This window comes from Pimephales promelas, chromosome 7 (genome assembly GCF_988280905.1).
Source record: "Pimephales promelas chromosome 7, fPimPro1.hap1.1, whole genome shotgun sequence".
NCBI lineage: Eukaryota > Metazoa > Chordata > Actinopteri > Cypriniformes > Leuciscidae > Pimephales > Pimephales promelas.
In genome coordinates this window covers 16,918,932-16,943,539 of record NC_142775.1, presented here as the reverse complement: position 1 = coordinate 16,943,539, position 24,608 = coordinate 16,918,932, and the positions used below count along the sequence as shown (strand labels likewise).

The following is a 24,608-nucleotide window of genomic DNA, read 5'->3' as shown; positions in this document are numbered from 1 at the left end:
CCAAGGCCGAGGACACTAATGCCCGGGTGAGTCTGCATTTGCTCTCCAGTACTTACACTTCAAAGTGCACCAGACAGCGGGACCCCCAAAGGAAACTTAGATGGTTTCTTTCAAACGTGGTCAGGCATGGATTTTCCAGTCTCGTTCTTCATTTCCACAGGTCACCAGCTCCAGGACAAGGACAGGAACCTTTAAGGACCATTGCATCTCAACTACATTAATTTCCCACTCCACATATTCAATGGCTGTGCTTCAAAACCCAGTAAATTTCTTGCTGTCTACTGCCCACACAGGTCGTGGCTTACATTAACTGAAATGGATACTCATAAATTACCAATTTAGTATGATCTACATATACAGCAACTGCATCATATAAATAGCTCTCCTCATGCAAAGTGTTAAGATCATCGTGTTGCTAAAACAACAGCCTGTCAGGCTAATATGCATACAATTCATAGTATTAGTGTTGCTATTGTTCATTAACACGAAAGCTATTACAGATCTTTTTTTGTTTGTTTTGTTAGGAAATTAAAGTATTGTTCATTGTTAATTCATGTCAACTAATGTAATTAACTAATGTTAACAAATTAAACCTTACTGTAATTACCATCAACATTTCTTTTCAGATTTTCTTTTTTTTTACTAAGCTTGTTGCAATGCAATATGGGATTGCCTTTTCTATGAAGGCTGAATGCAATAGTGCCTTAGAATTTGACCAAAGGGATTCCACCAGTAGTCTGTTGCCAACCTTTTGGAACAATCTTCGTGTCAAGAAGTCACCTAAAACACTGCAAATGTAGGCAGCTCACTAGGTTTTGGAGCGCAGTCATGTCTTGTATAATTATCAAAGACTATGAAAATGTTCTTTAACACAAATGTGTGCTATATGCTGTAAAAAAAGCCAAGTCCAAATGGTTTAAACTTTAATATTGGGACACTTTTATTTACAGAAGGAAAATTACACTGGATTACAAGAATTCCACAAGTACAGTTGGGCATATGGAGTGCTCCCTTTAGACTGCTGAAAAGAAATGGGCAACATTCCACAATGTTCTATTGCGCTGAATGTGGAGAGCCTGGTGTTTATGAAAAAATATATGCAAAATTGTTTTTTGGAGAAATTAGCTGGCCCAAACCAAAGTGAATATGCTGAACATTAAGATGGATATCAAGAGTTCTTTCTCAAACTCGGATTGGTAAAATGGGCATGCGTCTAGCAGTATGCCATTTCCATCCATATTACTGCAACACAAAGATCCTGATCACCTGCAGACCCCTGATCTATCTTACAACCAAATCTTCCTTGCTCAAATTATCCCAAAATGGCATGGATTTGATTTCCAAAAAAAAAAAAAAAAAAAAAGTATAGCTAAAACCTCTGTGATTCATCTGAACCCACCTTCTTGGCCACCTGCCATTCTTTAGCTTTCCATAACCTCACTTACACAGAATACCTTTACACTGATTGCCAATTTTGATGCACATAATTTGTCATCATTTATGTGTGACACTATGACAGAACCTGGAATGAATCATATTTTCTTTTCCCGTTGTGAAATGTTCTAAAAACCCCCCCCCCAAAAAACAAAAACAAAACAAGTATTTACATCAGCACACTTATTTTTCTTATTTCCCTAATCCTTTAAGACTTGGCAACCTCTACTTTCTTTATGTCACTCTTGATCTTTCTACACTCCATGCTCGCTACTACACGCATCCAAACACACCCCAACACAACAACACGGCCATGCTCAGACACACACATACAAACTTTCACACGGTTCTAAAGGAAAAGCACTTTCTTTTTTTTTTTGTTTCCAAGATATCTCCACAAGAAAGTATGACACAAACGATGCTCCACTGATTCTGATGAAACAACAGTGTTGGAAACAAGGACATATTTTCAACCACAATTACACTTGTAATCTATGAGTAATTCATCATTCAGACCAAGTTGGGCCTGTGTAACCCATTTACCCATTTACCATGTACTCAGTTTGGGGTCAAGTGTGGTTGATCCTTGCTTTGCTACTGAGCATTCTGTAATTTTATTTGCATTTGGGTGAGACATATAGTGGCAAAAAGGCTAGAAAGTAAACGTTACCGAAACAGTTACCCAAAACTACAACACAGACTGAAAAAAGTGGGGGATTTCCACACGCTTAGTTTTGAGTGACGCATTAAGGATTTTTTTTTGTTTTTTTGCGTAACCACACTGAAAAAGTGCAACAGCCGGATCCCAAAGAAATAGGGAATGAGAATAAGAGAAAACGTGAAGCTTACGGCATAGAGCCAACCTCCAAGTAACAAAGAATCAGACTCAAAGCAACAGCAAAGCTTTGAAAAAAAGAAGCCCCAAAATAAGCAAGAACAAGCACAAATAAACGGGAGCCTGTCTGTTGAACGACAACCTCCGAAAAATGTTTCACAATGCAGTTATCGCGTGGCCTCTTCTGATACCCCAGACGAGGAGTCTCTAACAAACGATCTTACAATTGATTGGCGTGTTCTTGCTTGTATTCTCATTAGTTTGCTTGCTATTGGTCTCTGGGTGGCTCACTTTGCATGTTTTTTTTGTTTTTTGAGGACAGCAGGGCCTCCATTACGCTTTACTGTCCTCCTGTGTCATGTGTAGGCTGTTGTCACCGTGAACTTTGATCTCGATCGTGTCCGGTTTCAGAGTCTCCTTGCCGTTTTCTTCTTTCAGTGGCAATTTCCTGTCGGAAGAGAAGAAAGGTGCACAGTGGTCAGTTTGAAAGAGTGGTCAGAAACACATTTTCAATTGACAATTAGCCATAGTGGGTCCCCAGAGGTTGAAATTCAGACTTGGAGGGCTTTTTGCAGACCAGAGTCCATTTGGCGCCAACGTTTGGTTTGTTTTAGGAACTTTGTGTACTGATGAGACAACGCATTCTCATCCCAAGGCGTCATATACGACACTTTTGCCAAAGCGTAGACATCCAACGCACATGGCACCATTTAGCGTCAAAGACGCTACGGTTATGGTAGGTTTAGGGTTAGGGTTAGACCACTAGGACGTGCCTTCTGCCCCATATATATCTGTGTCTCATTTGACGCTAAAAGGTGCCACGTGCATTGGATGTCTACGCTTTGGCAAAAGCGTCGTAGATGACGCCTTGGGATGAGAATGGGCTTGATGAGATGCTTGAAAAGGTGGCTTCGGATCAGGTTTGAGCCATGCACCCAAATTACGGCTACTGTTCAAAAGTTTGAGGTCGGTAGGACTTCTAAAATGTTTTTAAAAAGAAGTCTCTTTTGTGTACCGAGGCTGCATTTCTTTAAGAAATACAGAAATATTGTGAAATATTACAATACATTTTTTTCCCCCATGATTTTTGGAATATAAAATTCAGAAAAACAGTATTTATGTGAAATAGATTTGCATATTTGCTTTCATTTCTTTCAAAGAATAAACAATCTAACTGACCCAAACATTTTTAGAGCAATGTACTTCCAATGCCAAGGTCATGGGTTTGATTCCCAGGGAAAGCAAGAATTGTTAATAATTTGAGTGTGTGAACCTTGAAATGCGATGTAAGTCGCTTTGGACAAAATGTTTGTTTTTGTCCATACAATTAAAGTCAGTGGGGTCAAAAAAAATACTGGAACTACAAAAAGGTTAGTAAATGTTAAACTATTGTTTTTTAGAGTGAACTAACCCTTTAACTAGGAACAACTAATAATGAAATAGTATTTTCAAAGACAAATAATGTCTGTCTTTGTAATCTTTAATTAAAAAGGATCACATTTTCCGCTTTCCTGCTTAGCTCAGCTCACCTTATTAACTTTTTCAACCCCCACCTATCAAAGACTGGTAAAAACATTCCCAACAATATCCCAATGGATGAAATCAAGCTATCTGGTTTCACTCAAGAATACTTTACATCACATTATTGTTGACTTTCATGTCAACCTATAGGTTTATAAATGAAGAGTTCAGATGCAAAAGCCTCTAAGTGCCATTTGAAATTTTCTTCTAGAATGGTCATTTTTATCAAGCTTGTATATTTAAGTTCAGTAATTTCACTTTGTCATTTAAGAGAAATTACTGAACTTAAATATACAAGCTTGATAAAAATGATCATTCTAGAAGAAAATTTCAAATGGCACTTAGAGGCTTTTGCATTTGAGCTCTTCAAATGTAGGTTTTCTGGAGGTAATTTGTGTGACATTGTTAGGCCACAAAGTGAGCATCAGGCCATGTGACAGATTGGTTGCATCTGTGCATTATTTCTAAGGTCCCTGTGTGACTCTTCATCACATGGGATAACATTGGAAAGGAACTTTCCTCTTTTCACTGGGATCATCATCACTCTAATAATGTTACTGAAGTTCAAAACAGGGTCTTTGGGATAGTATGGGGCTCATATCTGCTTGTTATCAAAGCTGAAGTCAATCACGGTCCTTAATCTCTTTGAACCTTTAGCCAAGTAAACCTGGCAGGACTTGAGAGTTTTTTTCCAGCAGGCAATGCATAACTACAGTTTATTCACCCTGCAAACCAAAGGACAAAGTCTACACACGGTGTCAGGAACCGTAAAGGCACCAATCAGAGGCAAAACATTTAACAATAAAACTCAGATTGCAATTCAATCACAGTCAGAGTGATTCACAGTAAACAAACTGATAAGCCTCTAGACTAAGCACTTCTTTGACGTACATGCTCCATAAATAAAACTCTTTGTCTGTCGAAACCTTTCTTTTTCAGGTTAAATTGAGGACTTTGTATTGCAGCATGTTTTACTGTCAACTGAAGACACATTGTTTGTTGTAGTTAGTGTAAGGTAACATTACTTTTAAAGACAATGTTACTCATTATAAAAACGAACTAATTATGTTACGTTATTACTTTTTATGCAAAGTAAGCTGCAAGTTATTTTTCCAAACTAATATCTGACTGAGACTCTCTCTTGAGTGGAAGTGATAGGCATTGCACTTGCAACATTTGTTTGAACTTTAAAATATTTTTAATATGCAATGGCATATGACATTTTCAGACTTATAGTGCATGTGTATTTACATAAGGATTAAAGTTACAGGAAACAATGCATCTTGTACTCAGGGCTTAAAAAATGGTTCACTATGAGCAGAATCAGCATTTCAACATTTTTATTCACGAGTTCCTTCTGTAATATTATTACCATTCCAAACTTTTTACTAAGAGCTTGTGACAAAATCTTGCATGTCCATTGGATTCACAATGGTCCTACACTGGCTATTACCTGCCACTCATTTTCACTTAAAGGGATAGTTCACTTTGAATTTAATTTTTGATATGTTTTAGCATACCTCAAGGGCATCCAAGATGTAGGTGTCTTTGTTTCCGCAGTTTTTTTAATTTTACATTTTTCAGTCAAACCGTTGTTGTCTATCAGTCATACACTGGAGGCTAAGGGGGTCCACCAAAAAGCATGCACAGAGAAGTCAAAATTAAACATGATTTAATGACTCGTAAATGTAAGTACACATTGATGGCCTAAGACACGAAACGAGCGGTTTGTGTGAGAAATCGAACAGTATTTCTATCGTTTTTACCTCTTGTAATCATAGCCATGACAAAATGATCTGACTGCACGGGCGCTTCGGTCTGCGCATGCGCCGGAAGTGATCGCTTGCGTGCCTACGTCACTCTTTGTTCATACAGAGATTTCGGAAGTTTTACCTTTCACTAAACATATTTAGATATACGGGAAACCGCAATGGAAGACGATTTCGGTATATCTAAATATGTTTAGTAAAAGGTAAAACTTCCGAAATCTCAGTGTAAATATTGAGTGACGTCACACGCAAGCGATCACTTCCTGCGTAACATTGAACTGATTCAGTTCGGTTCAGTTGGACATTGCACAACTGATTCAGATCACTTGGACGTCACTGTGATTACACGAGGTAAAAACGATATAAATACTGTTCGTTTTCTCACAAAAAAAAAAAACGCTCGTTTCGTGTCTTAGGCCATCAATGTGTACTTACATTTATGAGTCATTAAATCATGTTTAATTATGACTTCTCTGTGCATGCTTTTGGTGGACCCCCTTAGCCTCCAGTGTATGACTGATAGACAACAACGGTTTGACTGAAAAATGTCAAAATTGAAAATACTTTGGAAACAAAGACACCTACATTTTCAAAGTGAACTATCCCTTTAAATGTAATGCTTGTAATGAGAAAAACTGAAATCCAAAAGCTAATACCGGCGGATTGCCATTGCAAATTACCAATGACTTAACAGAGCACGGACATTTCACTCAGGCTGAACAGGCTGTACTATTTGAATTAATGACTTGTTGATTGCAAAATTAAAATCTTAAAATCACAGAACGGTGAAAAAAACATAATTTAACAATAACCATTTCTGTTCAGAATGATTACACTTGATTTCCCTTTTCGCTTTTATGTTCCAGTTAAAATTTCGTTTCTCGAACCAGTTCAGAGCCCTGCATTTAAATCTCTTGAGATAAAATCATTTGCTAAACGAATAAATGTCAATACAAATGCAGATTACTTATGCAAAAGGGATACTCACAGGTAGGCAGCTTTGCCTTCCTCCAGCTCTTTGCTCTTGCCGCTTGTGGCTGTCTTTTTGCTGCAGAGCTTGCGAGTGATGCACATGAGCAGGCCACACTGGCGCAGGAAGAAGCAGCTGACGTCCACCAGCACGAGCAGCAGCAGCAGGCCAGATAACCCCAGGCCAACCACTGCACCCAGGCCTAGGCCGCTGAACAGCGAATCTGCTGAGACAGGATACACACACAACCATCAATGATGCGCCTCAATAACACACACACACACACACACACACTCCTTTACGAGAACCTTTATTCATGACAAGGAAATACGGAATATGCTACACTTAGAATGCGCATGATAATAGGGTTACCAGCATTATTGTTTGCTTTACATTTGATTAAAAGGGCGTGAAAAGGCACAATGAAGCATAAAGGATCATATCAAAATTCATCTAGTTATTTTTGACCAAACAAGAGGAAGAAAAGATATAATGCAGCATTTATGCCACCAAGTCATAATCTATTTGGAGCTGTTCACATCCTCAGACTGGGAATTATGCATTTCTATGGCAACGCTAGGGGGCCGGTTGCATAAACTAGACTTAAAAGTTAGTCATCTATTTTTTTTTTCTTCAAGGCTGGTGCTTACTTTTTAAAGTCAGTACATAAAAAGGTAGATCTGTCTCATTTGAATCAGAAAAGTAAGACTGGTTACCTCTTTGCTAATTTCTAGTGATCAAATTAGTTCTTATGGCAGAGTCATAACATAGTGGCTAAGTTTATGCAGCTGGCCCCAGTAGGAGTAGGAGCTTTCAGAAAAAAAAAAAAAAAAAAAATAGTAATTGGTGACATAAATAGTATAAAAATAAAATAAAAATTGTCATTGCTGAAATTATATGACTGTCAGGATATTAAAAAAATAAAGAAAAGTATATTAAAGCATTCATTAAACAGGGTAATGAAACAACAATCGTCTACCAACAACACAATACAACACAATCTCATGTTTTTGCTTTAAGAACTTTAAGGTGATGTAACTTTATAAAACTCAAATGGTCAAGTCTTTGAATGAGGAAATGAGGCTGTCTGAGCTATTCGGAGGGAAACATCGATGGCAATGTTATTGCTCTAAACACATCAATCACGCATGCTATTGAACGTAACATTGCCATTATAGCAAAAGCATCCCAGAAGTCTGTTGTGTGATCTGGACACAGTGACAAGGCATCAGAGTGAGAAAAGTGACACATGATAGATGAGGGAAGGACAGGCATACTAAAAAGACGTTTGAACAATTCAGTAGCTGTCTGATTTTTAAAAAAAAAATCACATCCACTTCAACCGAGTGTAGATTTAGCTCTACTATTTGGTGCGACATAGATAAAAAACCTTAAAAAACAATGATAAAACTTTACAAGGTTTCATTTGTTAACATATGTTAACATAACTAACAATGAACAATACATTTACAGTATTTATTCAATGGCAATTTCAATATTTACAAAATATATTACTCATTGTTAAGTTAACAAATAAGACCTTACTGTAAAGAGTTACCAAAAAACAAAACAAAAAAAAATTACAGAAGGAACATTCGACAATGTTTATAACCATTCTTTATCAAATCTATGATCGTGACCTCAAAACTTCAGATTTCGAAGATCATTATCCATTGACCATTTTCAAATGTCACCATGCAACTGCATATCAACTTATCCATGAACGAGTAGCACTCAAAGAACTCCGATTTATTGATCCTGGTATGGTTTTACTTTTGATGCACCAACTTCACTGTGACTTATCGGCCAACACATCTGTTTTTCACCAATTTGTAGCGTACACTCTCTGAGAAATGTGTCCGCGCTATAGCTGATTTGTTGTTGATTTATAACATCATTAGAAGCTCAATTTAGCATCTCGTTAATATCACTTATCCTGAAGTTCCACAAATGGGCCTGATCCATCCGCATCTGAGTTCAACGCACTCAATTAATTAAATATGAACGGTGATTGAGACTCAGCAATGAGAAGCAATAACTCAAGCTCGATTGATTGTGTCTGGACGGCACCCTCTCTCTGAAGGGAGTTCTGTGGGTGGGCTCCTAGCAGATGATTGACAGGCTAATGAAGCTTGTAATCATGTGTGGGGCTTAATGGCTGTGTCACGCTGATACATGACTAAGAAGGGCTTAAACAGATCCATGGTTTTCTAGTTTGGGAACACTTTTACATGGGAAAACTTCCAGCGTGAAGTACAGGCAATAGGAGCATTTGAGACCCTGCAAATGCACTCTCTTCAAGGTTGAAGTACTGTGTATCCTTGCACAGCTTAATCATTCAAACACTTACCTCTGCACTTACAACATCATTAAATGCAGAAAGCTGGAGACTGGAAGGGGTTTAAAAATAGACTTCAGTCAAACCAGTGTAAATCTGATATGAGGGGGCTTCAGATTAGATAAAAGTGACAGCCTTACACCATACATACTGTAGCTCAGCAAATGTTTACCAAATGCATTTAATATTAGCAGTCATTAACAAAAAATACATAAAAAACCCAAGTCTTTGTCACATGGTCGTTCAGAAATCATTCTGATAAGCTGATTAGCTGCCTAAGAAACATTTTTGTATATGAATATGTTTGTGGAAAGTATTACTTTTAAGTCAAGTTTTAATGACCCCAACATTTTCAACAGTAGCATTGAGCCTATATAATAACTGCATTCCCCTTAATGATCAAAATATTGCATGATATGATTGATATAACACATGCATACAATATCTGTTGAATTGTTTTAGGCCGTGTGTCCACCAAAGCGGTTTTCCACGCGCCTGGCGTATGTTTTCAATTGTTTTCAATGGGAGCGCCCCATTTTTTAAACGCCATGAGCTAACACAGTCTCATCCCAAGATGTCATATAACTGACGTCTTGGGAAGTCTTTTGACCATACGTCAATATCCGCCTTTTTAGGGTACCCTTAAACGTCGGTTATATGACGATCCTGGGACGTCATACAACTGAAGCTTTACCTTTAACTTCAGTTAGGTTTAGGGGTAGGTTTAGGTCTGGGGTTAGGATCCGATAACGTCATCTAACCGACGTTTAAGGGTACCCTAAAAAGGCGGATATTGACGTATGGTCAAAAGACATCCCAAGACGTCATTTATATGACGTCTTGGGATGAGACTGCGCTGCCATGAGCGCAACGAGGCGCTGAGCGTTTTTTTTCCACGCTGACGCACCGAGCGCCCAGAGTTTTTACTGGTCGCTGGGAGTTGAAAAATGTTCAACTTTGGATAAAACTCATCACTGTCAACTGTTACCGAGCCATCCAATCACAGTGGAGGAGGGGCGGGACTAATACCACACCGACCAACTGTCACAACATTCAAACTGCTGCGGATATTCTGTATCATAGCAACGAAACGTCTTAACGGAAAAAACGCTGTGCTGCCAAAACGCCCAAAGCACGGCGTCTTCAGCAGAGCGTCTGGTGGACACACGGCCTTAGGGTTTCACGTCCCTTTATGTTCAAATGAAATCAAAACTTTCAATTATTCATCAGTGTGTGTTATTCCAATGAAAGATTGTTTGTTTTTAATAATATTTTTATCATAATGTTCTGTAAGATCTTGATGGTCATCAATTCTAACTTTTCCAACTCTACAGTTTCTGTTTCTGATGGATAATCAAGCCCCGGACAGTTTTTGATTGAATATTCGGTTATTGACTCAATAACGCAATGGTTTACAAAAGTAATTGGGTTGTGAAATGTAAGGAAGAAGTGTAAAGAATGAAATTCTGTTGAATTAGATAAATCACTTCCAAAAATGATGGTGAAATTGAATCATGATAGCCAAGCAAATGTTGCCAAACTCATGAATAGTCTAGCAAACCAACGTTTGCCAAATGCATTTGATGTGCTATGAAAGAACATCAGGTTTTAAGCTACTAAATGTCCAAAGTACACCTCCTCGCTCACATGAAATGCCACTTTTATAGCTTTTTGGATTGTATTAAGTGGATACATTGAGCTGACCAGTGACAGTTTGGTCCTTTTTACTAATCAACCCATAAAACCCAAAGAGCACTCCATAAAATGAGACAGTTTTCTTATCTCCAGGCTGAATGGCTTCCTTCTGGAGTCCTGAGGTAATTTAAAGCTTTGGCCATTATGGAAAAGGTCCCAAGTTTTAAAACTCCTCCTCCTCCCCTCACCCTATGCTGGCCCAGCAAACTGTGCACATACCTACACAGAGGACACAAGCCAAGCATGACTCCATAATGACGGTTTAAAGACTCCAACGCTCATTAAGACGGTATGCTTGATGAGCAGAAGGGACCCTCTAGCCGTTAAACGATTAATAGACCGACTACTGTCAGGATAGACATTATCAGTGGCAAAGATGTCTTTGCGCAACATGAGGTTGGACTGATGGGTCAGAACGAATGAAATGGGTGTCAAGTGGCACCAATTAAACATCACTTTTCTATACTTTTAATAGAATTCTCTATGACATTTGTAGTGTATCTGAGAAAATGATCATTATTGTAACCATTTCATTGGTTGGTCATGTATAAACAGAACATAATTCCAAATGAATGTCATTTTAAATTTCAAATTCAAATAGAGGATCTAAAATAATTGTTGGTCTAATAGTTTCAATAAACCTTTTTTCTTTCAACAAAACAATTTTGGAAGTAAATTTTACAATATCCTCAGTTCTCAGACACCACTCTGTCATCATTTATCCACTCACATGTTGTTTTAACCTGGTATAAATAAGATATTTTGAACTTTTAAAATGTTTTTGTACATACGTAAATATAGCCACAAAATGAGACATTTTTAAAAGTCTTTGTATAGACCCCCATCTCTGCAATGATATATATTTTCCTTGTACTAGAGACGCATTGCTGCTTGTGTTGTTCAACCCTCAGGTGCTCTTCGGTAATCTCTGACAGAAAAATTTTCTGTTTTGGAATTTTAAAAATCACAGCTTCATCGGAATGTTACTAAACTTGGTGACTTTTATGGCATTGGGTATGTGAACGCAAAAAAAACAACAAAAAAACAAAACAAAATGGTCATGATCCGAGCAGGCTAAGTGGTCGTAAAAAAAAAAAAAAAAAAAAAAAGTCACACTTGTGTTCTTCGGTCAAAAATGACCGACCCATAGGAAATGAATGGGAAATTGACAAAAAAAAAAAAAAAAATCTATGAATTTTTGTATGTACAATCTACAAATCGGCCACAATTCTAAAAAAAAAAAAGTACACTGAAGGAAAGGGGTGACACTCTACAACATCTAGAGACACTCTACAACATCACACACACACACATACAAACACACTTTTATACGTTTTATACGTAAGTATGTGTTGAATTTTTAAAAATCACAGCTTCATCGGAGTGTTACGAAACTTGGTGATTTTATGGCATTATGTATGTGAACACACACACACACACAAAAAAAATTGAGGTCATGATCTGAGCATGCTAAGTGGTCTTAAAAAAATAGTCACACTCGTGGTCTTTGGTCAAAAATGACCCCCATAGGAAATGAATGGGAAATTGACAAAAACACAAAAATTCGCAATTATTTATTTATTTATTTAAAATTTTTTTTTTTTAATAAGAAAGCGTTTTTGAGATTGTTTCAACTGTATATTCAAATCCACCAAAAAAAAAAAAAAAAAAATGTGTTCATAAACAGCTGGGGAATTCACATGCCTCTCCATTGAGAGCTGTACATGCTATCTGGTTACACCATGATTCTATGCTTTTTCTCTATACTGTAACCAGATGGTGCTAATTTTCTTCAAAACTTTTTTTTTTTTTTTTTTCTGAAGGCCTAGACTCTATATTATACTAAAATACTCCATTAATAATTTTTGGAAAAAAATAATATATATTTAGAAAAATATATATATTTTTCCATGGCAAAAATAGACCATAAATATTGCATAAATATTAAAAAATTAAATCAAATTGTCTCAAAATACTAAATTAAAAAGAATAAATATTATAGAACAAAAATAAATTACATTGGTTTTACTGGGATGGAGAAAGTTTCATTTTTAGGTGTCCGGTCACTTTTGACCGGGAAGATAACAAGTGTGACTTCGAAACGAAGAGCACCTGAGGGTTAAGGAAATTTCTGATGCCTTCTGATTTATGACTTCATACACCTGGCTTTAGAACAAATGGCTGTACTCTGGCTAGCCGGATGGACTTTGCTTATTTCTCTTCCAGAAGCAAAAAAAAAGATCTTATTTATGGGTGGTGTGATCAGCTGTAATGAACAGCAGTAAAACAACAGGTCCATTTTCATTTGCCCAAATCTTTTCCAGCTGGAACAGTCAACAAAGAGCCATTCTAATCTTATAAGAAGTCAAGCCACATTAGGAAATAAAGGCCTTAATGGACTGGGCTTCAGACCCTTTCTTTTAACGAGAGCAATATTGAGGTTTTTGACATAGCCATAAATGAAACGCAATGTTCTATTGCCGTGTAATGAGAGAATGGGGAGGGCAGCGAGAAGAGATGATCGAGATTAATGGTCTCCATTGACCTGAATTCCATTGATTTGAGATTGTCTTAATTAGGTCAGGTATGCCTCGAGGGGATTAAAACCTCTCAACTTTTGTAAAATTTACAATTATACAAATTTCAACAGCAAAAAATCATCCTAATTGTGATAATGTGCTGTGAACATATAACATCAAAGCATGTTTGTTACCATTTTTTCTTAAAAAAAAAAAAAAAAACTGTCTTAACATCCTGATAGCAATCACCAAGTTATGTGGTCTAAATTGATATATATATATATATATATATATATATATATATATATATATATATAACATACACATTATAGAATACTGCGGCTGACATGAGAGAACGCCGCAAGGCCGGGGGTGTGAGTGTTAATGAACGTGAGACGTTATTTTTGGAGTGGTACCTGACTCGAAATTATGCGTTTCAATACCAACACTATCAATGCGAAATGAATCTGTGGTACAGGTCAGTGCTCTTTAAGTTCTTAATGCACATTATTATTGTAAAGTTATGCTTCGAGACATGAGGCACTGTAGTTTAATGCTGTCTCTCTTCTTGTGACACTTTGCAAACTCTGCTGTATGTGTTTTGAATGTGTTATGAAGGAAGCGTGACTTTGGAGACACTCTGAAGGGAGCTTTCAAATCTAATTTGTTACTGCTGGCAACACTGAAAATTGCCTACCCTTCCTTTAAGATATCGATTTTCATTGTTTCAGTGAAAAATAAGGAACTTCGTCAATAGTAATTCTGCTAAATAGCCCTTTAGTATTGACAACGACTTTTCCAATGTTTATCTTTCCTTGATTGTTTTGGGTAATATGAAATCGCTGTACAATGATTCAGATAATACTATGCTTTTGTATTTTCTTACCTATAATAATAACAACATCCCACATTATGCACTCAAACTGCTTTATATATCAGTGTTCTACATTAACTAGTTCACTGTACACCGACAAGTCGTGATTATAGGATATGAGCTCAGAGGCTGTAGTTATTACATCAGAGTAAACTAGTTTATTTGAGAAATTCTGACAAAGACTTCTACACTGATTTTGACATGAATTCAAATATATTCTTCAAACATGCAGCATCAGTATAGCACAGAATATCTCTAGTTATGGACTTCACATTTCATGGTTCTCAAAATGCACTCTTCAGATAAAACAAAATAAATAAGCTTCTGACTACAGCACACAGTTCATCAAATCAAGATTCCAAAACTGCATCCACACAGTAAAGAAAGTGAAGCATATCCATTCTTACTATTTTAAAACACACTACCGTTCAAAAGTTTGAGGTCAGAACGATTTTTTTTAATGACTTTTTTTGAATTGAAAGAATTATTTATTTATTTATCTATCAAATAATCCTAAAAAGTATCATGTTTTCTAAAACGTTAAGTAGCACAACTGTTTTCTACCTTTGATAAATTATCCTTGAGCGCCAAATCAGAATAATAGAATTATTTCTGAAGGATCATCTATACACTACCGGTCAAAAGTTAAGATCGGTAAGATTTTGAAAAGATTTTTAAAAGAAGTCTCTTCTCATCACCAAGGCTACAATTATTTGATTAAAAAAAAAAAAAAAAGAAGTAATATTGTGAAATATTACTACAATTTAAAACAGCGGTTTTCTATCTGAATATATAGTGAAATGTAATTTATTCATGTGATCAAAGCTGAATTTACAGCATCATTACTCCAGTCTTCAGTGTCACATGATCCTACAGAAATTACTATGATATGATGCTCGAGAAACATTTATGATTATTATCCATGTTGAAAACAGTTTTTTACATTTTTATTTCAGGATTCTTTGATGAATAGAAAGTTCAAAAGAACAGAATTGATCTGAAATGGAAAGCTTTTGTAACATTAATCACTACCATTAAGTTTGGGGTCAGTAAAAATGTATTTTTTTTATTTTTGGGAGAAAGAAATTAGAAAATACTTTTATTCATCAAGGATGAGTTAAATTGATCAAAAGTTACAGTAAAGACATTTATAATGTTAGAAAAGATTAAATTTTAAATAAATGCTGTTCTTTTGAACTTTCTATTCATCATAATTTTGGGGGAAAAATGGTACACAACTGTTTTCAACATTGAAAATAATAATTTATGTTTTTGAAGCATAAAATCAGCATATTAGAATGATTTCTGAAGGATGTAATCTGATGTGTAATCAGCAACAGTAATGATGTTGAAAATTCAGCTTTCAAATTACAGTACATTTTAAAACATATTTAAATAGAAAACAGACATTTTAAATTGTCATAATATTTCACAATATTACTGTTTGACAATATCAAATAAAGCAGCCTTGGTGAAACTAACTTATTAAAAAATCTTACTGATCTAAAACTTTTGACCGGTAGTGTATATTTAATCAAATAAATGCAGCCTTGGAGCCCATAATACTTTCACAAAACAATTCAAAAATCCAACCGACCTAAACTCTCAGCTGATTTTAGTCCTTTACAATGACATGGAACAATGAGTGTTAGCTTAATTCACTGGATTCATATTACTCCAACATTCTACACATATATTCATATTCACAGTCCGTGCATGATTCCAGTTACTAATGTTCTTTCTCATCAATACTGAGAATATACAATAAAGTGGCATGAAAATGTGTCTGCCAGAGGTGTACCCTGAAAATGAAAATTAATGTGCATTATATTTTGACTCACTGCAAGGGAGAAGTCTTGTTTTATGTTTCTCACATTATGGCTAACAGAAAGTCGGGCTGTTTGATTTATGATACCAGTGTTTAAAAGTCATATCAATTTGAAATCCTACTTGACTCCATTTAATGAGTGCTGCGTTCTATATCTTTGTGTGCGTGTATCAGCAACATCATTAAATGCATTCTCTCAAGCGATGCAACTGCTGACATTTCCCATAGACATAATAAACCAAAACAAAAGAGCCTGTGGATGCACAGAAGATGGAAAAGCGCCAATGCTGGTGGCTTACTGTGTCTTTTGGAGACACCAGCAAAAAGGAGCTCATTAAATAAAACTAAAGGTCTGAGTAAATGAATAACTCAGTTTTTCCTCTTCCATTGTTCTCAGTAATATGCAACACCTTTATGAATCAAAAAGCTGGATTTGGAATGAGGCCAGAATAGTGAAGGGATCAGCTCACAAGCATACAGGCTCGGACGATTACAAGTACGACACCAGAGTTTGATAAGGAGCATTGAACCGGCACGGCTAAGGATCAGCGAGCCATTGGTGGGGGTGAAAAGAAAAAGTCCCTGGGTCAGTCTTTTGGGCTCATTCCAGGCAAAGTGAAGATGGAGCAATGTCAACACAGACATGAGCACAGCAACAATGACAGAGAAGCTCCGAAGACGGTCACCGTATGGACAGGCTGCGCATGGGGACGTCCACGTCCGGTTGGATGGGGCTTGCAACACTGATCTGCAATGAGATGGAGGGGAGAGGGAGTGGGAAGGAAGAGGGAAAGACATACAGTAGGTGTGTGGAGCCAGCAAAGGACACAGGATGGTTACACACACGAGAGAATGCGTTGGGTTAGTAAAAATGATTATTGCAAGAGTGGAAATGAGAGATTATTTAGGTGCAGGACAGGAAATAAACATGGGTGAATGTAACAAAAATGTTGACATATGAGTGAGGAGTGAGTGAGCAGTCCAAACCAGTGTCCATTGTAAAGGTTTGTTTGATTGAAAGAATCGCAGGGTGTTTATAGGCACACAGAAAAGCAAGTTTAGTGGCAGTAAACAAAACAAAAAGCCCAGCGATTTGCGGTGTAACCCAGAATGCGTTGCATAATTCATTAGGTGGGAATTGGAGAACAGGATTGTTTTGAGTGAAACAACGAGACGAAGCACGATAGAATTATAAATAAGAGAATGGGCCAGTGGGGATGAAGGGGTGCAGGTGGAGAAAGAGAGAAAAAGGAAAGGATGAGAAGGAGTTGGGAAAGAATATACAAATGACATCGAATTAACAAGGTAAATCCCAGCTGCCGAGGAGCAGTGCTTTCAACACACACACTCAACGCTGAGTTTTTTATATTCAGATACACCTATGTATGCACTGACACAGCATCTAGGAATATTTCACATATAATTGGATAAATTTAAATATCATCTGTCAGTATCATAGAATTCTGTCCGTCCGTCTGTCTGTCATATTATGGTGGTAATGTGAGGACATGTCCCCACAATTATGAAACAGCTTGCAGCTGCAATTTTGTTTGTCAATTGCATCCACTAATATATATATCCACTCACGTACAGCTGCAATTTAGCTTGGTTCATTAAAACAAACATTGTTATTAGAGCAGGTATGAGCCTGAGACCTGACGCACTCAAAGCGAAACACTTAACATCGACACCATTATGTACTGCATTTATCCTCTATTCCAAACATCTATCAAACCAAAAGACAAATTTCCAGGATTGAGAGTGGGAGGTAGTTAAAAATAAAACAATCCACAACATGTGTATAAAGAATCTTTAAATTGAACTTGGAATTGAATCATTGTCTAATTGATTTTGTGCAGTTTATTTCATGATCATATTGTGATTCATACATATTTTTTTTTTAATTAATAAATAGAAAAGCGTTTGCAAATTTCCAAGATATATCTAGAATGTCTATTTAGCAAAAAATAAATAAATAAAAAAATAAAAAAATCTTAGTACTTCTGGATAACAAAGCTAAAAAGTATCAGCGCAGTAAGTGATGTAAAATGTAAAAAAACCCACCATTATCATTAAAGCATATACACTCACCTAAAGGATTATTAGGAACATCATACTAATACCGTGTTTGACCCTCTTTCCTTCAGAACTGCCTTAATTCTACGTGGCATTGATTCAATTTGCAGCTTCACAGCTAGCACACGGAGCGTCTGGCTCAATCATAGGCTGTGTGGCAACTGCACATCCAAAGGCGCGGGTGCCTCTGATGTGCGACCAATGAGCTCGCCCTACGTCATTACAAGTCGGAACCCGACAAGGGGCGTGGCCTTACTCGAATACAAATACCAATACTTTTCCCCCTCAGCAATTGCAAATACAGATACAAATACCGGCTGCTTTCCACACCCCTACAGTGAACTCATTGTCATGTTCAAGAAACCAATTTGAAATGATTCAAGCTTTGTGACATGGTGCATTATCCAGCTGGAAGTAGCCATCAGAGGATGGGTACATGGTGGCCATAAAGGGATGGACATGGTCAGAAACAATGCTCAGGTAGGCCGTGGCATTTAAATGATGCCCAATTGGCGCTAAGGAGCCTAAAGTGTGCTAAAACATCCTCCACACCATTACACCACCACCACCAGCCTGCACAGTGGTAACAAGGCATGATGGATCCATGTTCTCATTCTGTTTACGCCAAATTCTGACTCTACCATCTGAATGTCTCAACAGAAATCGAGACTCATCAGACCAGGCAACATTTTTCCAGTCTTCAACTGTCCAATTTTAGTGAGCTCTTGCAAATTGTAGCCTCTTTTTCCTATTTGTAGTGGAGATGAGTGGTGCCCGGTGGGCTCTTCTGCTGTTGTAGCCCATCCGCCTCAAGGTTGTGCGTGTTGTGGCTTCACAAATGCTTTGCTGCATACCTCGGTTGTAACGAGTGGTTATTTCAGTCAAAGTTGCTCTTCTATCAGCTTGAATCAGTCGGCCCATTCTCCTCTGGCCTCTAGCATCAACAAGGCATTTTGGCCCACAGGACTGCCACATACTGGATGTTTTTCCCTGTTCACAAGATTCTTTGTAAACCCTAGAAATGGTTCTGCATGAAAATCCCAGTAACTGAGCAGATTGTGAAATACTCAGACCGGCCCGTTTGGCACCAACAATCATGCCACGCTCAAAATGGCTTAAATCACCTTTCTTTCCCATTCTGACATTCAGTTTGGAGTTCAGGAGATTGTCTTGACCAGGACCAGCATTGAAGCATGTGATTGGCTGATTAGATAATTGCATTAATGAGACATTGAACAGATGTTTCTAATAATCCTTTAGGTGAGTGTAAATCTTTGGCCTGAGAGAAAATGGTCTTTTCCAAAACAATTCTACTATTGTGTGTAAACAAAAACATGCTTTTCTGTTTACAGTAGATGCAGTGGCTATAATTTGAGTGTTATTTTAAACCAAATGAAAGTTCTAGCATGAGATTCAGGAATCTCTTTCTGATATTCCTTCCACACAAACACAGAGGTATTGAGAGTAGACAGCAAATAAACAGACCTCTTTAAAATGTGTTTACCATTACATTGCTCTCCATTTAAAAAAACATTAGAAAGGCATTATTGTATTACTGATGGGGAACACAAACCCTTCAATGGATTTGGCTGGTTGAACTCAGTTTTACTATATATGTGCATCCAGCAAATTACCCTTCATGCTTACACCATTCAGACACCCGTTGGCTACCATGATTGATTGATTCTTGAATTTTTCTGATTTCATTGTAACCCCAGATTTGTTGGAACCCAGTAAATATTAAAAACTTTCTTATAAAAGCATGACTTAAAAAGACCTTCAGTGCAAATTGTACATGGTCAGCCAAACAGTGATATTAGGTCACACCAAGGATGATAACTATTAACAATAATGATAAAAAAAATGTTTTAATGTAGATCTAAAAATCCTTCTTAACGACACAACAAGACTAAACAAGGATAACGACACAGAGGAAGAATATCGCTATAATGAACGATAAAGACATTGATAGCAATCAGGATCCATTCTGCTTTAAAGAGCTTGAGAATTTAAGGTGGCAGATGACAAAACTGCAGCTCTCGCATTCACATAGAACAAGCAGAATGAAATCGTGTGTTGGTGTGGATGGTAATTTAGTTATTGCTATTGTTATAGTGATCGTCCTTGGTGTGAATAATACTCGTTTTATTTTTTTACCGATGATCTTCCTCATCTCTTTTTTTCCTAAGGAGAAAGCATTTTTTTTCGGACAATTTGCTCCTGATTAGTACACAGAATCGGTAACACGTTTGATTGTGATTCTGATATACATGAGCTCCATCAAGCGTGGGTGGCTGGCAAGTGTGCAGAACTGTAGCGGAGCATATAATTATAATAGGAGACATATCATTTCAGCTATAGGTATTGTGAGTGGGTGATGAAGTGCTGTAAGTAATCGGACTCAATTTGTCGTATGAAAAAGAGTAATACTTTACATGTGTTGTGGACGTACTTGTACCTGTGATATCAGGTTTCTGAGGCATGGAGAACTTCACAAAAGTTGGTTCAGACAGGCCTTTGACGTTGCGGGCGGTGATTTCCACCTCATACTGCGTATTCCACTGGAGCGGTTGCAGCAGCACAAAATCATTCACACCTGGAACCAGTTTTGTCATCCACTGTTCTTCCTTGTCCTACACAAAACCACAAGTGTTTCATAAAACATGCACAAGCATACACATACAGTATGAGTAGCATATGACTATACATTTGGCTTAGGGCATAAGACTTGTTCGAACAATTCGTTCTCACTGTTGGAGGTGTAAAGTCCAGGTTCAGAAAGTAATAGTCCTCCTCAGTATTTTGTTCCAATCACCCGGATTTGCTAATTAACACAGTTTTTCAGCCATGAAGATAGAACTAATTAGTGAAATCAGCTGGCTGAGTTCATGGGTGGAATAAACATGTGGAAGAAGTTTTATTTTCTTACACCTCTGCTCACTACAGTATATTTTGACACATACTGTACATATGACACCTTATCGGCATTAATAATCTTGTTATTGTTGTACATATTGTATGAATATAGGCTATTTTTACAATGGTTTTTAATATCTGCGTAAAAAAAAAAAAAAAAAAAAATGTTGCACACACGTGTGTACACATGATTAGTGAATGAGACCCGTAGTTTTATTTGTAACAATGGAAAAATTAAAAATGATATTGTGCTCTTCAAGGGGCGAAATGGAACAGATCACATTTGTTTAGCAATGGAAATTCACTTATATTCAAATAACATATTTTTAATTATCAATTAATTAGATAATTTGTCATTTTATTTGTCACATTTGTCACATTTTTGTCAATTGATTGGTTGCAAATGTAAATACAATTAGGTAATTTATTTTTAAACATAAATTGTACTTCATCGATTTTCTCTGATGGATGGAAATCAAAACATAAGATTATATATTAAGAGGCCATCTGATGTCATCCTCCGAGCAACAGATCCGAGATGCTTTTCTCTAATCCTCAAACTTTTTCGCACACTTACAGAAACACTCCAACGCATCCATTATTCTCTTTGTGTTCCTGCCTGCAGAGCATTTGAGCACGAGTGTAAACATAATAAAATGTGTGTGTGTGTGTGTGTGTGTGTGTGCCAGCTGTTCCGCCAGCTAAAATTTTGAAACTAGCCCCACGTACTGCCTTCAAAAACTCACTGCTTTTATATTTTGACATTTTCAAAATGCTCTCAGCTCTTTAAAGGCTAAATGGTTGAATGTGCCTTTCACATGTCGACAGTCCTTAGGCATACTGTGACATCTCCATTTCCCCTGTTCTCACCTCCACATGCACAGGAGATCAGAGACAAGCAAATGTGAGAGAGGGAGAGCGAGATAAAGAAAAAAAAAATAAAAAAGGGAAGAGTGCAAATAAAAGAGAAGGAAAAGATGCCAGCGGACCCTATTAGGTAGAGGAAGTGAGGCATCACCAAACAGACTGAGACAAAGATGAAGTAAATGAGGAAATGTTGAGGCCCATGAGGCGAAAAACAAACTGAGGGATTGTAGGAGAGAGAGCAAGTGAGCTGTGGTGAATGTGTGTACATACTAGTGTGGTAACACTCAATAACAATTCACAACCTGTAGACAAACTTTATTGATTGTGAGGTAACTACATGACGCAAAGTCACACAAGGTCTTTAGAATGCTGACATCCTCATGGGCACAGCTCCTTCTCCATGTGAGATCTACTTGTTGAAGGGTCTAATTTTATGCTACTTACAAATATTGACTACAACAGTCATGTGACTGTATTTTTGGAAGTTAGCATGAACCTTACATTATTTTTCCATTGGCTTTTGGATTGTTGCTGAAAATAAGGTCTGTGACTAACAAAAGCTTATGATTCTTGCAAGTTTTGTTTATCATGATAATCTTCACAAATCAACATAACGTTTGTGGATCTAAGCATAAATACTATGAACAAAATACACTACAGTCCAATGACTTCAACTTCACTCACCATCATTAAGTTCTGACAACTCGTTCTGACAACTCTTTCAATCTTTGTTTAAAAACATTTTCCCAAAGAATTTGAGAATTAAAGCAGCACTATGCAGTTTTTTTTTTTTTTTTTACATTTGGTTAAATGAATATTTTCGGGTTGAATGTTGGGCGTATCACATTCTCTTGGGATGAGAATGCATTGACTGAACAGGTACCGGTACCGGGGGAGGGGATCAGGCCGTGATTGCAGAGACAATAGTTTGCAAGAGCATGATTAAAAATACAGCGAGGCTGTGAATGCGGACTAGTGAGTAGATGAGTTTACCTGTTCAGCAGGTTTACTGACAATCTCTGTAGTCCCATTTAGCCACTTGTAAGCAACAACCTTTTACAAGGCAAGTAAAAAAAAATAAAAAAATAAATAAAAAAAAATCACAAGAGGGTATTACTGATCTATTTGATACATACATTGAGCTTGTGTTCACCACAGACCTTTTTCAAGCATTTAACCAAAAACCCTTAAAAAAAAAAAAAAAAAAAAAAAAAAACTATTGACTTTAGGACTATGGAACCGGAAGTGCCAAAAAACTCGTTTCTTGTTTTGGCTTCCAAAAATACATCATTCCTACACCATTTTATACCATGCTGATTTGCTATGACTGTCCAGAAGTCATTAGGAGTTTCAACAATATTTATATGTGAAACTTACGCATCTGATTTGAGCTTCGGGTGCGTTGAAAAATTAAAAATTTTGTGGCTAAATTTTATGTGACCGCCCGACCAGATAAAAAAAAAACAAATAAGCGTGAGGCGAGAACACTATTTCTGTAAAATTAGTGGGTACAGATAATTATATTTTGTAAGTACAAAAGTTGAAAAGTGAAAAGTTCCATGCGACTGCCACTAGGGGGCGAAATTCAGAAATTGTTGCGAATGTCAGAGGAAAATAAAAGACGGCTTAAAGGACTGCCAAACAAGGGGGTAATCCATCAGCCGGAAGTTGAAGCCTCATGGGAGCCGCCATTGTAGTAGAACTTCACCTGCTGTTAGCATTGACTCCCATTCATTTTGGCGTCACTTTGACAGAGAATAACTTTACATCTGAGGTGTCCAAAGACTTCATTTGTCCATTATTTATTTCTAAAGAAACACAACAATGTATAAAACGCTCCATTACTTTGTATCATACGTTATGGCCCCGTAGATGACGTTTTTGTGAAAAAATAGCCTAACGATTGCGTCATCACTACACAACTTTCTGTCGCCCGAAGAGAAGCTCGCAGGCAATCTTTTACTGTCTATGGGGCAATCGGGGGGACATGGAGGCACAAAGTCGAGGGAGAAGCCCATAGATGGAGAGTCCATAAAAGCAAGGGGAGAAAATATTTCAACAACGTTTTGGCTTGGCACAGCTACTAGAAGATTTACAACTGTCAGACTGTCGTCAAACTCAGTTTGAGCCTGTGCAGTCACTCAGACATCAGACAGGAAGTGATCGGGCTTCAGTCTTCTCCGTTGAAATCAATGGGGTCACTCGGTCCATTTCTTTCTATGGTGCCAGTCATTATTAGTCATTACTGTCTATGGTGCCAAAATGTTAAATGCTGGGCTGCATCCGCCACTAATTGTGCAAAATAAGCGTATTAAAAGTGTTCTTACATGCACAGAGTTGTAATTCCTTTGAAAGAAACATAGCTTACAGAATTTAACCTAGATCGAGCTATAATGCACATTGTGGACATTTTTGTAGTTAGAGTAATCGTAGGGTCACACTTATTCAACTTAAAATAAAATTAATGGTAACTGTTTACTTCGATAGCCCACTTTAGACATTCCACTAACTCTGAGTAACTTTACAAATAATATAACCAAATAATATAAAAAAAAGAGGTAATTTTACTCTTTAAGGATCGAGTCCAATGGATCAGATTACATTTTTTTTAGCTATGTAAATGAGAATATACCTTAGATTTCTATTGATTTCACGTAAAGCTAATAATAATTACATTTTTTTTTTTTTTTTTACAATTTTTTTTACCCTCAACCCAAATTATGAACATAACCCTAAAAGAAAACATTTTATATTTTTGGAATAAATAATAATAATAATAAATTGGTCTTTTCCCCATTGAGAATATCTCTGAAAGCCCCTTGCACATTGCTTTTTTTCTATCATAATGGGGACTTTCCTTTGACTTAAATTGTTTTTATATTCATAGGCCAAATATTCTCATGGGAAGTATTGGCTTTCCCCCACAGTGTATGTGATTTCAGTTAATTCATCAACAATACGCAACA

At 36.9% G+C, this 24,608-nt stretch overlaps 1 protein-coding gene across 4 annotated transcripts in view; it reads right to left on the bottom strand.

Annotated features, from left to right (window-relative positions):
- Positions 1–1,105: 1,105 nt before the first annotated feature.
- ncam2b (neural cell adhesion molecule 2b) overlaps positions 1,106–24,608 on the bottom strand; it is a 266,054-nt gene continuing 242,551 nt past the window's right edge. For 2 of the 4 annotated variants that reach the window (XM_039687849.2, XM_089133143.1), the window contains exons 15-17: positions 20,318–20,492; positions 6,548–6,755; positions 1,106–2,717 (exon numbers count right to left, since the gene is read on the bottom strand). In XM_039687849.2, the coding sequence (XP_039543783.1) occupies positions 2,603–2,717; positions 6,548–6,755; positions 20,318–20,492 (498 nt within the window). In that variant the 3' untranslated portion in view covers positions 1,106–2,602. Of the gene's footprint in view, positions 2,718–6,547; positions 6,756–15,418; positions 16,532–20,317; positions 20,493–24,608 lie in introns of those variants that run through there. The other 2 variants (XM_039687850.2, XM_039687851.2) reach the window with 2 other exon arrangements.